The sequence below is a fragment of the Rhinopithecus roxellana genome, chromosome 16 (assembly GCF_007565055.1).
Source record: "Rhinopithecus roxellana isolate Shanxi Qingling chromosome 16, ASM756505v1, whole genome shotgun sequence".
In the NCBI taxonomy this organism is placed as follows: Eukaryota; Metazoa; Chordata; class Mammalia; order Primates; family Cercopithecidae; genus Rhinopithecus; species Rhinopithecus roxellana.
The window spans coordinates 24,436,599-24,450,653 of NC_044564.1; the positions used below are offsets into that span (position 1 = coordinate 24,436,599).

Below are 14,055 nucleotides of genomic sequence, written 5' to 3' on the forward strand. Positions count from 1 at the left end.
AGACCACAAGACTGGGAGCAGCTCCAAGGTCTCCTCCCTGAGAGGAATGACAAACACCCCCTCCCCCTCCCCACCCTGGTCAAAGAATGGGCGGACAGGCAGTCTGAGGGGCAGTGACTGGGAGCTTGTATGCCTGCCAGCCAGCAGCAGCTTGGAGAATGGAAAGGTTTTTGTGTTTGCAGAAGCTGATCCTCCCAGCCAGAGAACAAGCTGTTAGCACTGGGGAGCCGAGACTACTGCGAAGTGTAGGGCCCTCTCCCGTTGGGAAGGGGGAATGTCCAGGCCAGCACAGCACTAGGGGCTTCTTCTGGGACCAAGTAACATGAAGGGAAAGCAAATCACCTGAACACAGTTTCCACTGTGCTGCCTTCCTGCCTCAGGTGGGTAACTGGCAGGGGTGGGCACACTCTGGATAGCAGTGGGCTCCCAAGGTTCAGGGGATCCCATCCCCCATGCTCCCACCCACCCAATCAGGAAGGCCTGAGAAGGCAGGAAGGGGGGCCTCCATCCCCACTCTACCGTGTAGTTGAAGTCCTGCCATCTCTCCTTTGGATACCTGTATCAGTCTCCTGACTGGTTTCCTGCCTCCAGTCTCAGGCCTACCATGCCTGCAATTCCTCCCTGCACTGGTCATGTCCCTGTCCTTGAATTCCTTCAGTGGCTTCCCCTCAGGAGAAGGTCCAAGCTTTTTGGAATGGCTTACCGGGCCCTTTGAGGGCTGACCCTGGCCCCCCTCAGCAGCTTCATATTCTGCCATATTTGTCATGCCTCCAAGCCTTTGCATATGCAGGTCCCTCTGCCAGAAGTGTTCTCCCCTCTTTCTTCACCAGCATAACTCCTTCAAGGCTCCATTGGCACATTCAGCTTAGAATATTCCTTCATCCAGCACTAATTGCCAGTAGGATTGTGGGTCTTCCCCATTAGACTGTGAGCCCCCTGCGGGCAGTTGTCTTTGTATTTCTTACAACTGGCAAAGAGCTCTGTACAGAGTAGGTACTTAGTGTTTGCTGTTTACATGAGCAAATAAATGAATAGCTGGATCACTTACAAGAGCCATGTCCCACTGCAAACAGATCCCTGTACCTTGGATTCCTGCAAAAAAAAAAAAAAAAAAAAAATCCATTGGCATAGGAAATGAACATGGCCCTCCTGTGGACAAGGGCCTTCCTGTGGGCACTGGTACCTAACTATACTACAGACATCTATTCTCCAGCTTAGGACCTCAACACCTGAGAGTCCTGCGGGTGGTCCTGCGATCCCATAAGAATCCAAGTTCCATATTTTTCCATACTGTCACATGCCATACTCAAGGTGGTTAAGTGCAGAAGGGGGTACTGGGGATTGGGATGTAGAGGGCACTCAGGGGCTCTGGGTTTGCTGCAATGCCTATACTTACCAGCAGAGGGCGGTGACGGACAGGCGCTTGGCTTTGTCATTTTGGAACTTCCAGAGCGGCAGCAGGGTACCCACCTGGTCCCGGTATTCATCAGCCGCATCCTCATAGTACTTAAAATCTTAAACACACACAGGCAGAGTCGGCCCTGGGACTGCCGCTTTATGGCAAACCCAGGTCCACCACTTACTGTCTGTACCTCCTTGGGCAAAACAATGAGCCTCTGTTTTAGAGTGGGAATAATAATACTACCTATCTCAGAGTTGTTGTGAGGATATATTAATTGAGTTAATATATGCAAAGAATTTAGAAAAATGCCTGGCACATAGTAAGCTCTTTGTGTTAGCTATTGTTACTGTCGTTGTTGGAGGTACATTACACCGGCCATGTCTACATGGATAAAATCCCGGGTTCGCAGCCCTTGTTCCCATGTGTTTCCCTAGCACTTCAGGAGGCTCCGTTTGAAGCAGCCAAATTTCAAGGGTTCAGCTGCCAGGGGCTGATTAATAGTTCTATTAATTCTGCCTCCTAAATCTCTAAAGTGCAGCCCATTTTCATATCCACAGCCAAGCCTCCCTATAATGAAGCTGCCTAGATGCCCCATGGGTTCTCTGAACTCAGCTTCATCTCCTGCCCACAAAATTGTCTTGGCCTCCCACTTTCTTTAAGTTAGATGCCCCATCCTCCCACTTGTCTAAACAAGAAATGAGTAATCCTTGACTGATCTGTTTCCATAATTTCTCATATTTTTCTTCTATCTTTTTAATTCGTTCGCTTCTCTCCAAACCCATAGTCCCTACACAGGTTCAGGCCCCAACATCCATCCCGTGTATTATGACAACATCCCTCTAACTGGTCTCCTACCTCCAGTAACTCCTCCTCCAACCCTTGTTTCACAGAACAATCAGAGTGAGTACAAACAAGGCACCTCACCACACCCCTTTCCTCACTCCACTGAAACCCCCTCAGTGGCTCCCCTTGCAGAGGAGATCAGACCAAGGCTCCTGGCTGGCACTTCCACGTTATTTCTAGTCAGCTGTCCATGTCCCCTCCATATCAAATCATGCCAATGAGTCCAGTTGTCTCCTGTTTTGTGTTTTTCTACATAGTTTTCCATGTCTAAGATGTCCTGTTCTTCCTGGCAAACTCCTACTCACTCCAGATCCAGATCAAACTCCTCCTCATCTGTGAGGCCTTCATTTTCTTTTGAGCAGAGTTAATTTCTTCCTCTATTCCAGCCCTGCCTCTCCTCTACTGAAACATCTGTCACACTAAATTGCCTCTGTTTATCCTTTTTGCCTGTTCTCCCCCACCAGACAGATCCTGGAGAGCAGGATACATATATATTCTCTGGGTTTCCAGTGCCTAGCACAGGGCCAGCCACAAAACAGACAACCAACAACTGTTTAAAGAATGCAGTGAAATCCATTAACAGAAGTGAAGTAGTTCTTGATCTTCTTTTGACAAAGGGTGACCAATTAGAAAATGAATCCTGTCATTCAGTGAAGCCAAGAACATGCCCAGGCATTACCCTGACATCTCCTATAGTACCCATACCTTGAGGTTGTGGGACTTCACTCAAACCTCAAAAATGTCTCAGAACAAAAAAGATTCAAGTGGTCTGAGAGGCGTGAGCTTTGATTACATCAGAGATTCCCCAGCTTGGGTTATCTTTGAAAATACTTGAATTCAGAGCAGAGATTAATTGGTAACACTTCTCTATTTTCATGTCTCCTTCATGATTACACTTTTCCAAAGGGAAAAGAGTATGCAATTAAAAAAATCAAAGTTCAATGCATTTTTATGTGACTGTGTTCTTATAAACGAAAGTGGTTCACCAAGGCCAATTTCTCCATGGATATTAATCAGGTTTGCAGCCCTTTGGTGGGCCACTTGCAGAGGCTGGGTTTCAGGAAGCCACGCTGTGTGAGTGACAAACTCATTCACAGCTGCTGTGTTCTTTGACAGCTTTGAAAAGCACTCAAGGTCGTTTTCCAGCCTGAATGATAACGAGGGGGCTTGTTTAGGCTGCTGGTTTTGGCAGCCCTGGTTTCTGTGTCCCATGGGTGAGCAATGAGCATCAAGTCACCAAGAAGAGCCCTAGGCTGTCAGCAAAGGAGACCAGCCAGCATCGAGGAGCTGCCAACTCTGGGAAGGCAGCTGCTCCAAATAAATGCACAACCTCTTAGGGAAATACAAGCCACTTGGGAATGTGCTGTTCATGCCATGGGAAGGATTCCATTTCCCTGACACTGTCAAAGACACCAGAATTTCCCAGGCCCCCAGGATTTAAGCATTTCTGAATCAGTCTCTTTCTTCACCTCATCACTCATTAATCACCAGGATAGATCTATTGAGGGTGTTTACTTAAAATGCCTCTTCCAGCTCAGTGGCTTTGCAGCCTAGTGGCAAAGTGCTTAGGTGGTGGATCCAAGGGGCTTGTGTTCGAGTTCTGATGCTGCCACTCACACCTCACATTAGCTGTGACTTTGAAAAAATGGCAACATCCCAGCCTGAGTTTCTCATCTATAAAATGGAGATAATGATGGTATTCACCTCACAGTGTGGCTGTCAGGAACAAACAAAATAATAACATGTAAATTGCATAGCACAATGCCTGACACACAGGCTACTCCCAGTGAATGCTGGAGCTTGTTTCTCACAATTATAACTGTTCCCTTTTCTCCATCCCTTAAGACACAGGTTAGGTCAGGTATGGTAAGGCCCATTCCACCCCACACTTGAGCCTCACCTTCACCTCTGCCCTACATTCTACCCAATCACATTTTCTTCCAGCCTTGCTCTCATCGCGCTATGTTCCTGCCTAGAAAGTTTCAGTTCTCTGAACTGTCTGCAGAGATAGGTCATATTCCTTGCATGATATTCAAGGCCCTTCATAAATGGGCTCTAACAACCTCTTCTGCCTGAACTCTCACCTCTTTTCAATGAAGCCCCTGTTTGGGTCAGGGAGCCTGCTGCCCCTTGTCCCCAGAGTGCATTCCTATTCGGTTTCACTGTCAAGACACTGCTCATGCCACCCCTGTCCAGAACATCCTCCCTGTAGCTATCTTCTCTCTCACACTCTGCTTCTCCCTTGGCATCTAGCTAAGCCCTCTCTAAAGCCTTCCATAACTACTCACACTCATCCCTCATTTTCCTTCTCCCCTACGTGAGGATCCCCAGAGTGGTTTCTGTCTACCCCATACATTCTGGCATTTATAGCATTCCCAAGGTGCACTGAGTAGAGGACAGAGCATAGAATGAGGAAGCTCGAGACCCCTATTTGGGCCCTCTCTGCCGCTCACTAGTCAGGTGACTTTAGCCTTAGCTTCCTCATGTGTAGAGTATGGGCAAGTCTCTGCTTTGCCTGCCTCCCAGGGTTATCAGGAAGATGAGATTGGATCAATGTGCAGGTATTCTTTGCTGCACCATTTCCAGATCTCATCAGTATGCACATTGTTTCTAATGCCATCAGTCATGGTTAATCCATATAAATCTTGTCTTCCCAGTGACATCCAGAGGACAGAGGGATTATTTTTTCTCTGCTTGCACCTATAGGACCTAGCACGAGACACCCAAATAACCCAAGCTTTTACGAGAATTTTTTAATACAGACAATAATAGTGGTTGCCAGAACTTCAACTTCTTACCTTGAGCAACGTCATCGTATGTATTCTGATTGACCATCCGCTCCACGATCTTAGCAGCTTGGGACACTTTGATGATATCATCAGTCTGTGGGGATACAGAAACTTCAGGTCCTCATAAACCAGCACTTGGCAAGGTCATATGTCCTGAGCCATGTCACACTTGTAATTGATTCAGCAGTGCCTCTCTGACATTACTCACCCCAGATAGCTCTGTAAAGGTTTCTCTGCATATCTCAAGACTCAGCTCATGCCACTACCCTCTTCTAGGAACTCCTACCTCACAAGTGGCACAAAGGGTCTGAGCTGATATACTTGGCCCCTGGGTAGAACCTGCTTCATGCTTTCATTCTGGACTTGTTTTCGAGAAGGCCTATCTCTGAGCACAAGACAGGGCATTGAAGAGAGCCCAGGAAGGGTCTGCAGCAGAAAGCAGACAAGGGCAGGTTGGAGCCTTCTTTGGTGGAGACAGAAAAGTTTTACCAGCTCAGAGAGTGACAGACTCCCATTAAAGGCCTCAGAAATCATCTGGTTTTAGCCCTTACTCAAAGGCTGAGGAAGGCACCAAGGCCCAAAGAGGGGAGAGACATGCTTATATACATGGAGTACAAGGCAGAACTGAGACTCCTAATTCCAGACCCTCCCCATAACCCAGACCAATGAGAAAGCAGGAAGCTTAACTTCAGGAAAACGGGACTCATCTTGAACCAAAAGGAAGCTTGCCATTGTATGAAATTCCTTAAATCCCCAAGAAGAGGTGCTTGGCAGGCTGACAGAAGAGCAAAGAGTTTGGGACTGACAGGAAAGGCGCAGAGGGTTTAGGGCAGGTGGCAGGAGTGAGCCAGCTGAATGGGCAGCCCTCCCAGGTGGGGCCAGGGGGCCAGGCCCATGGCTCCCAAGGATTCGATGTCTCAGAAACAGCAGTGTCAGGTAGCGGTTAAAAGGATGGGTTCTAGAGCCACACAGACCTGCACTCCTATCCCACCCCACCAAAATTAGAACTCGGTGGCAACCTCTGGCAAGTTACTTAGCTTTTCTGAGTCTTAGAGTCCTCATGGTAAGTGGGGGCAGATGGTGGCATCTGCCTCATCAGATCATTGTGATGGTGAAATGTGATAATACATGTTAGTGTTTAACCCAGCTCCCAGTGGTGATGGTGTCAGAGGAAACATGCAGAGTAGTGCAGCGGAGGGTTATGAGGTCAATTCTGGGGAACTGACCTTTGAGGACCTTTTGCCACGCCTGAAAGAGACTCCAAGTTTATCTTAGAAAACTGACCAAGGAGGACATTAATTGGAGTCTTGCAGTCACGGACCTCAGAGTTCACCTGGTTCCAGCTATGCTCTCTATTCTCTGACCCAGAGTAGGAATCCTCTCTCCTTAGCAGCTTCCTGGCAAGTGTGACTCTCCCCAGGTCAGGCAGTGTTTTCTGTGGCCAGATAGCCAGTTAGCTGATACTACCCCCCTGCATCTTCTACCTATGGGACCCAACTCTGTCCTCTGGCCACAAGGAATTGGATGCTTGGTGATAGCTCCTTTGAGGTAGGAGGACACAGCCACATGCCCTCAAGTCAGCACTTCCTTGGGTGACTCCTCCCAGCTCCATCAGTTATGACATGGCATATCAATAACAATAACTGCCATTTATTGATCAGTAGCACAAAAGTGTTATATTAGGGGCTGCCCTTGTATTATCTTGGGTTCTCATGAAAATCTTGCCAAGTAAGTATCATTAGGGCATCTTTACAGATGAAGAAACTGAGGTTTCAGAAAAACTGAGCTAAAAAATGGCAAAGCCAGGATATAAATCCAGGTCTGTAGGCTCCAGGGTCCATGCTCTCAGACCCACACAGCCAGCCAGTGTCTCCCCAGCCTGACCACTCCTCTCCTGGCCCTGGGAGATGCAGGTTTCCAGTTGTGTTCTGAGGAGAGTGTTGTGGGCTGTCACCTCCCTTGTCCCAGATACTATACTACTGGAGCAGTCACATATCTTTATTGGTTCTGACTGAACTTGCAGCCTGTGAGCTCTTTCCTCCTTTCCTACCTAATCATTCGGATCAGACAAATGTGCATTGATTTCTGTGAATTCACCCAAATCATTAATAAGACAGAGAGCTGAGGTCCACCAAGGAGGCCCTTCCTATAGGATATCATGAAGTTTTTATCTTTTCTCCCCTCCAGCACATTTGAGTTTTCTACCCACATAATCAGACCCCGTTCTTCGAGGAAGCGGTGTCATTCTTCTCAAGCACTGGGCCTGGGCAATGGGGAAGGTGACTGCCTCTCCCACTGTGTTGCACAGACAGCCTGGCCCAGTACTTGGGATTTCTAATTATTGCCTTGGGGAGAGGGTGCACACCAAGGCATTCACTGGGTGGGGCTGGGGAGGGTGTCCTGCCTCCCATGTGGACTTGGTCCAGAGGGCTGGAATCTGCTTGTACCATAGTCTTCCAAGTCAGCTAAGCTGGAAGAGTCCAGTGTGATGGAGAGGAATGGTCCCTCATCCCTGAGGATGTTAGATACCAACTCTGGCAAGGCTTAGAACACAGGTCAGATTCTAGTCTCAGCCACAGGGACTTTTCTTCTGGTTTCTAGGTCCTGGTGATTATAGTTGAGGTTTCTGCAACCATGGGTCCCAGCACAGACCTCATAACCCCGATGGATCTTCATGTCAACCCTGACCTAGGCCCGTGGCCCCTGTGAAGCCTCTAACCTCTAGAGAATGGATCAGAGGAAGCCAAGGGTCTGCACAGAGTAGCAGGGCAGGGGCTCCATCTTTCACCTCAGAGTTCCAGTACCCAGCACGGCCGTGATCACTAGGTGCTTGGTCAGTGGTCAGTGATTGAATAAAACAGCATTGGGACAGTTCCTATAAAGCCAAGGCAGGGGACCCTCAAACTTCCCCTAAAATGTGACATGATCAGGATAATGAAACGGAATTAAGCAAGAGTGGACACACCTCAGGCATAGGAAGCAGCACTTCCTTTAACTGGTCCAGCTTCAATTCTGGAGTGGAGCAGAACCACTTCCCCCAGAGCAGCCATGAGAACTCTCCGAGGTGCTGAAACCAGTCCCCAGATTCCTGTGGACATTGTCCCTCCCATGCCACTGCAAGTCAAACCCATCCTGATCCACAATGGGACTCTGGTTCCTGATCCAGATTTCTCTCTGTTAAACGGACAAATGTGGCCCTTCAGCGTCTCCCTGTGGCGACCCTCCCTTCAGTGACTCCCTATAGTTTCATCACTGTGACTCCCATGGTGATCCCCAAACCTATGCTGGCTAGACCCATAGTGAGCCCCCAAACCGTGACCTTTATAATGACTTCTACATGGCTCTTCATGGAAAATCTAGCCCAGGGTGGCCAAATCCATTGGCCTAGCATTGGTGGTACCTATGATCATCTCTGATCTGGCTCCTGGCCCTGAAGATTCACCTACAGTATAGGGCACAAGTAAACCCAAGTACTGAAAGTGAAAAAACATCTCACTTTCCCAAATCCTATAAGCCCTTGCCCAGGGAAGTGGTACTTTATCCTCACATCCCATCCCCACCCTGAGCAGACTCTCCAGCCCTTCCAGAAGGCATATAGTGCTTTCAATAAGGATCATGTCTTCTGTTACCCTCTAGCTCAATAATTCTGAAATACTGCTAGCCTCCAGATCTGTCTTACTGTAGGGAGGCATGGAACGCTAGAGGCAGTTGTAGCTCTCCTCACATCTTCCCCTAAGGGAAGAACTATTTATACCTCAACATTAGCCCCTGATTTAAGTATCTGTGAACCCCTCCCAGACAGCCAGGCTTCTGTCTACCCAGAGGCCAAGGCCTCATTCAGAAATTCTGTGGCAGAGCTGTAGGAACTAACACCAAACCTGAGACTCCATAGATGTCAGCTTCCTCATGGCCATCTTCCCTGACTTTTTAGCCACCGGAGTCTTTGCCTTCTCTTTCTCTTTGGTCTTTTCCTGCTTCTCAAGTTCCTCTACGTAGGCATCATAGATCTCCCACTAGGCAAGGGTGAGATGAGAAGGATCATTATAAGGTGAAATCTTTACCCAGACAGCTCTTTTCAGCCTTCAAGACTTAAGGAGTTGGTCATGTTAACCCTGGTCACAAGCATCTTCTACTTGGCCCATTGGAATTATGTATTCAATACTTGTCTTCCCTACTAACAATCAGCTCTGGAACAAGAATGAAAGAGTTCTAAGGACATCTCTGGGCTGGGCTTAAATGCCCTGAAACCCAGAGGCTGGGTCTTCAGCTACATATCAACATTGTTCTAGCACGCAGCCCCCAGCAGGCAGAATAAATGGGCAAACATCACGCTAGTTCCCATTTCTGTTGGTGATTTAAAAGACTCTGAACTAGAACATTAAAAAAAAAATAGGCCAGGCACAGTGGCTTACACCTGTAATGCCAGCACTTTAGGAGGCTGAGGCAGGTGGATTGCTTGAGCCCAGAAGTTCAAGACCAGCCTGGGAAACATGGCAAAACTCCATCTCTACAAAAAATACAAAAATATACCAGGTGTGGTGGCATGCACCTGTGGTCCCAGCTACTCAGGAGGCTGAGATGGGAGGATCGCTTGAGCCCAGGAGGCAGAAATTGCAGTGAGCCAAGACCGTGCCACTGCACTCCAGCCTGGGTGACAGAGCAAGGCCTTGTCTCAAATATATATTTTATGTATATATCTTCATCTCCCCGCCCCTACCCCTGGACGTGGCATAAACATACTGGCTCAGGCTAGCTGTCTATGGCACTGACCACACCTCAGCATTAAAAGGAGGTAAGCAAAAGGTAAAGGAACATTTGCTAAATGGATCTGACAGGAAGAGAAACCCAAGGATAGTAGCAGAGGAAGCAGCAAGGATCTAGGGCTGGGCAAATGCCCCTGATAACACCGTGTGCTCCCTAGAGCTGGGCAGTCACTGCCACCTGGAGGTCAGATAAACAAACCTTATATTTAATAATTCCCCCACAGTCTCCTATTCCACATTGCAAAGTACTCCAATCTTTGTTATCTCATTCAGACCCTCCAACAACTCTGTGAGGCAGCTTGTCATCCTCTCTTTACAGAGAAAGAAACTGAGGCATTAAAAGTGACAGGGTTTGCTCAGGATCTTAAAGTATGAACAGAAAATGTGAGGTCTGAGATCAGGTCTCCTGGCACCATATCCTGTTCAAATAAGTGTGGCCATCCAGGAGGACTTGAAGGGGGAGGAGGGGGGCTGCAGGAACACTGCAGGGTCAGAGTGCTAACACTTTGGAGTCAGTCACAGAGTCACAGCGTGCCACAGGTTCCAGAGAGTCCATGGAAACAAATGTTCTCCCCTGGCCATGGAAGAAGCTCCATCCAGAAGCCATGCCTATTTCCAGCTTGGACAACCTTGCCCTTGAGTCATGTGGCTGGCCCACAGCTCACTGGATAGGGACCTACTGTCTCATGTGCCTGGTGTTCAGAGCCTGGATGCTCAGGACAGTGAGCAGAGAGGCAGGTAGATGAGGAGGGCAGACTGCCAGAGGAGCCCTTGACCCAATGTTGCCTTTGCTGCTAAATGAGGAAAGGATACATAGAGGTGGGTGGTAACGAGTTTCAGGCTGGCCCAGGGTCTTACCTGATTGGCTGTGGCTGAAAAGTTTGTCCTGGGAGGAGGTTCCATCTGGCATTCTCGATCCTAAAGAACAAGACAACAGGAGACCCACAGAAAGCCCTCAACTCCTTCTCACTTATTCTAACAGTATATCTTTGAGAGAAGCATTTTGGTTGGGGCTGATGGAGGTGTGGGACACAGAGCTGGGCAAGTAAAGAGGGGGTTGGGTGAAGAACTGAATGATGCATTCAAAGCCCATATTGCATCCATTCTGGCCTCCTTCAGAAGAAGTGTAAGCCAGAAAGCAGGGGCAGGGAAGCCTGACTGTGCCCATTTTAACCAAGGCACAGTCCAAGTGGGGGATGAACAGATCTGCAGGATGCCAGGCCAGGGCATAGAGGTCAGCCCCTGGCAGGCCATCAGACTAACACCCCTTGCCCTGAGAAGGCCTCTCTAATACGAGGGTCTCTGGCTCCATCAGGGGAATGTGCCCCCTTCCCATTGTGTATCACCCAGATTACCAAATGTCAGCATAGGGACCACACAGGGTGACGAGGCACTGTCAAAAAACTCACCCTGTAGACCTCGCCCTCCATCTGTAGATTCATTTCTGTAGAACCTGCCCTTATGTGTGAGTCTCTCACCTGAAACCCTGAGAGGCTCCCTCAGCCTGGTTCTCAGGAGCCTCTCTTACGAGTCAGGGAACTTTCTGGCCTTTGCCAGCTGGTCTATCACAGAGATCATCAACTTCAGTTGAACTGGCTCCTAGGCCTCCTGTTCCATAAACATACTGTGGCCTCCCCTCCCAAGTCCTAATTTCTACCCCTCTACAAAGCCCAGATCCAGTTGAAGTCTCCCAGTGGAGTTTTGGGAGCTCTAGCCTCCATGTTACTCCCTCTAAACTCCTGCCTGGATAGCTTACAGAAACCTGAATGCATGCTCTCAGCTCTCCCTGGGGAGATAAACTGTAGCATCTGTTGTCCGGTCACCCCTGCCAGGCTGAGGTCTGCTAGGGCCAGGGTCAGGCCTGCTTCTTCCTTGCCAGGCACAGTGAAGAGCTGCAAAGGGGCTAGGGTGGGGATTGCTCTACCCGGAGAGGGTTGTTGAACGTCTGTGAGGCCCTCTCACTGAAGTTGAACTGGTTAGTGAGCTTTCGCTCTTTGGGCTGCTTAGGAGTCATCAATTCTTCTTCAGTCACTTTTTCAGCTGCCTGAAAATAAAGATCCAGTGGATCAGGACCCAGCTGTGAGAAGGAGGTGGTAGAAAACTGGGAGATGGGGCGAGTCCTGTTCTGCGATAGGAAAGAGGTAGGAGAGTGTGATGCTGCCAGACACATTGGCACCTGCAGCCTCTTTTCTCACCTTTGGTCTCCCTCCTCCTTTCCCAAGTTACCCATGAAGCCTCCATCCACAACTTGAGCTGGAAGAAGAGGGACACAGAGCGATATTATACTGTACCCCAGCTGCAGGCACATCTGTTTGACTGCCAGACTCAGTTTCTAACTCCTTGGGCTCTTCATCTTCTTCGAGGTTTTCTGTTTCTGAAATCACCTTGGCAGACTCCTGAGAACCTTGGTAGGATACTGCCAATGAGTTCAAAGTCTAAGCCTGCTCTCCCAATCCGTGGCAGGGAGGGCCTTCTTGGTTTCTGCTTTTCAGACACTACCTGTCCCTGGGGTTATTCTTGGCCTGAGTGTCATGGGTTGGCTCCCTGACCTATTCAGGACAGCCGGCTATTGGGCTTTTTTTTTTTTTTTTTTTTTTTTTTTTTTTTTTTTTTGAGACGGAGTCTTGCTGTGTCACCCAGGCTGGAGTGCAGTGGTGGCACAATCTTGGCTCACTGCAACCTCTGCCTCCCAGGTTCAAGTAATTCCCCTGCTTCAGCCTCCCAAGTAGCTGGGACTATAGGCACGTGCCACCACGCCTGGCTAATTTTTTGTATTTTTAGTAGAAACGGGGTTTCACTGTGTTAGCCAGGATGGTCTTGATCTCCTAACCTCATGATCCGCCCGCCTCCCAAAGTGCTGAGATTACAGGCAAGAACTACCGTGCCCGGCCTGGACTTTATGTTAATAGAGGCTCTGCAAAGTACTGGCTTAGAGGTATACTCCCTAGAGTGACCAGAATAAGGGGAACAGGCTCAGGGCTGTAGCTTCAGGATGGCCCAGAGTCCTACCTGCCACCAACTCATCACGATAATGCTGCCGCCGTCCTTCATCTGAGTCTTTGGGGATCAGGTTCCCAACCTGGGTGTAGTGAACTGCCAGTTGGTTCACAAAGCCAATAGGCTTATATGTGCCTTCCTAAGAAGAGAGGGGCTGAGTCAGACTGGGGGTCCTTAAAAGAGCTGGAGTCAAAATATAGTCTGCTTTCATTCTCTAAGATCAAAGACAGTCCATCTTTGTTAAAGGGAAATGTAACTCACCAAATCCTCAGTTAATCTGAAGTTTTCACTGCATTTCAGTTTAAAGAAGAAAAGGAAGAGAAGGCAAATGAAATATAATCTTTTTTAAAGTTATCATCAAGGATTTATTTTAAAATACCTTGCCTTTCCAACCTCAAGTGGCTCCAGATTTGCCTATCATCGGCTTATATGTCTTGTCTCCTACTTCCATGCCAAGGGTTTCTAGTTCACTTGCCATACCACATACCACATATGGGCAGATATAGTCATCAAACACACCTGGCATAGCCCTCTCTTACTGTACTTAGTGGATTCTAAGCCTGGATAGATCCTCAGAGACAACCCCAATACCCTCGTTCCATGCAAGAGGACCATGGAATTCCAGAAAAGATATGGGTTGGCATTTGTCCGGGTCACACAGCAAATGAGAAGCAGGATTAGGCTTACAGCCCAGGTCATTTTGTTCATCCATTCTTGAAATAATTTTTGAACAGCTTCAATGTGCCAAGTATTTTCCAGGTGCCTGGGATATAAAGCTGAGAAAAAGTAGACACAATCCCTTATTTCACAGAGCTTATAGTCTGGTTCCTTCAAATAGCCTCCTCATTGATCAGCACCCTTGCAACCACTAAAATTGACTTGGAGACTGGAGATGTCTTCCTTCTTTTAAAACAGATCTGCAAACCCTTTTCAAGCCATATAGAAACTGTGTTTGTATGGCACACTATGGTAAACTTACAGTAGAGGAAACCAGTTCATGGGGTCCAGCTGCACAGATCTCCCTGCCCCTGGAGGACTGGAAGGATCGCCATCACCCAAGTTGGGAAGCTCTGTATTTAAAAGTCACCACAGAGCCCTTCCTCTTTCAGTAACTCAGATGTATGGGAAAATGAGACAGTGTGGTGGTTAAGAGCATGGTCTTCGGAGGCAGGCAGAATTGGGTTTGAATCTTTATCCTGCTTCTTATTATCTTCATGACTTTGGGCTTAACCACTCTAAGCCCTAAGTTCTTCATCTATAA

General features: G+C 48.3%; 1 protein-coding gene across 3 annotated transcripts in view; it reads right to left on the minus strand.

The window, feature by feature from the left end:
- Positions 1–14,055, minus strand: part of DNAI1 (dynein axonemal intermediate chain 1) — a 64,280-nt gene that overhangs the window by 18,714 nt on the left and 31,511 nt on the right. The window contains exons 5-12 of one of the 3 annotated variants that reach the window (XM_010385784.2): positions 12,807–12,933; positions 12,089–12,213; positions 11,722–11,841; positions 10,656–10,715; positions 8,913–9,047; positions 5,044–5,128; positions 1,397–1,514; positions 1,049–1,092 (exon numbers count right to left, since the gene is read on the minus strand). In XM_010385784.2, coding sequence (XP_010384086.1) covers positions 1,049–1,092; positions 1,397–1,514; positions 5,044–5,128; positions 8,913–9,047; positions 10,656–10,715; positions 11,722–11,841; positions 12,089–12,213; positions 12,807–12,933 — 814 coding nt within the window. The remainder of the gene's footprint in view (positions 1–1,048; positions 1,093–1,396; positions 1,515–5,043; positions 5,129–8,912; positions 9,048–10,655; positions 10,716–11,721; positions 11,842–12,088; positions 12,214–12,806; positions 12,934–14,055) is intronic. The other 2 variants (XM_010385785.2, XM_010385786.2) reach the window with 2 other exon arrangements.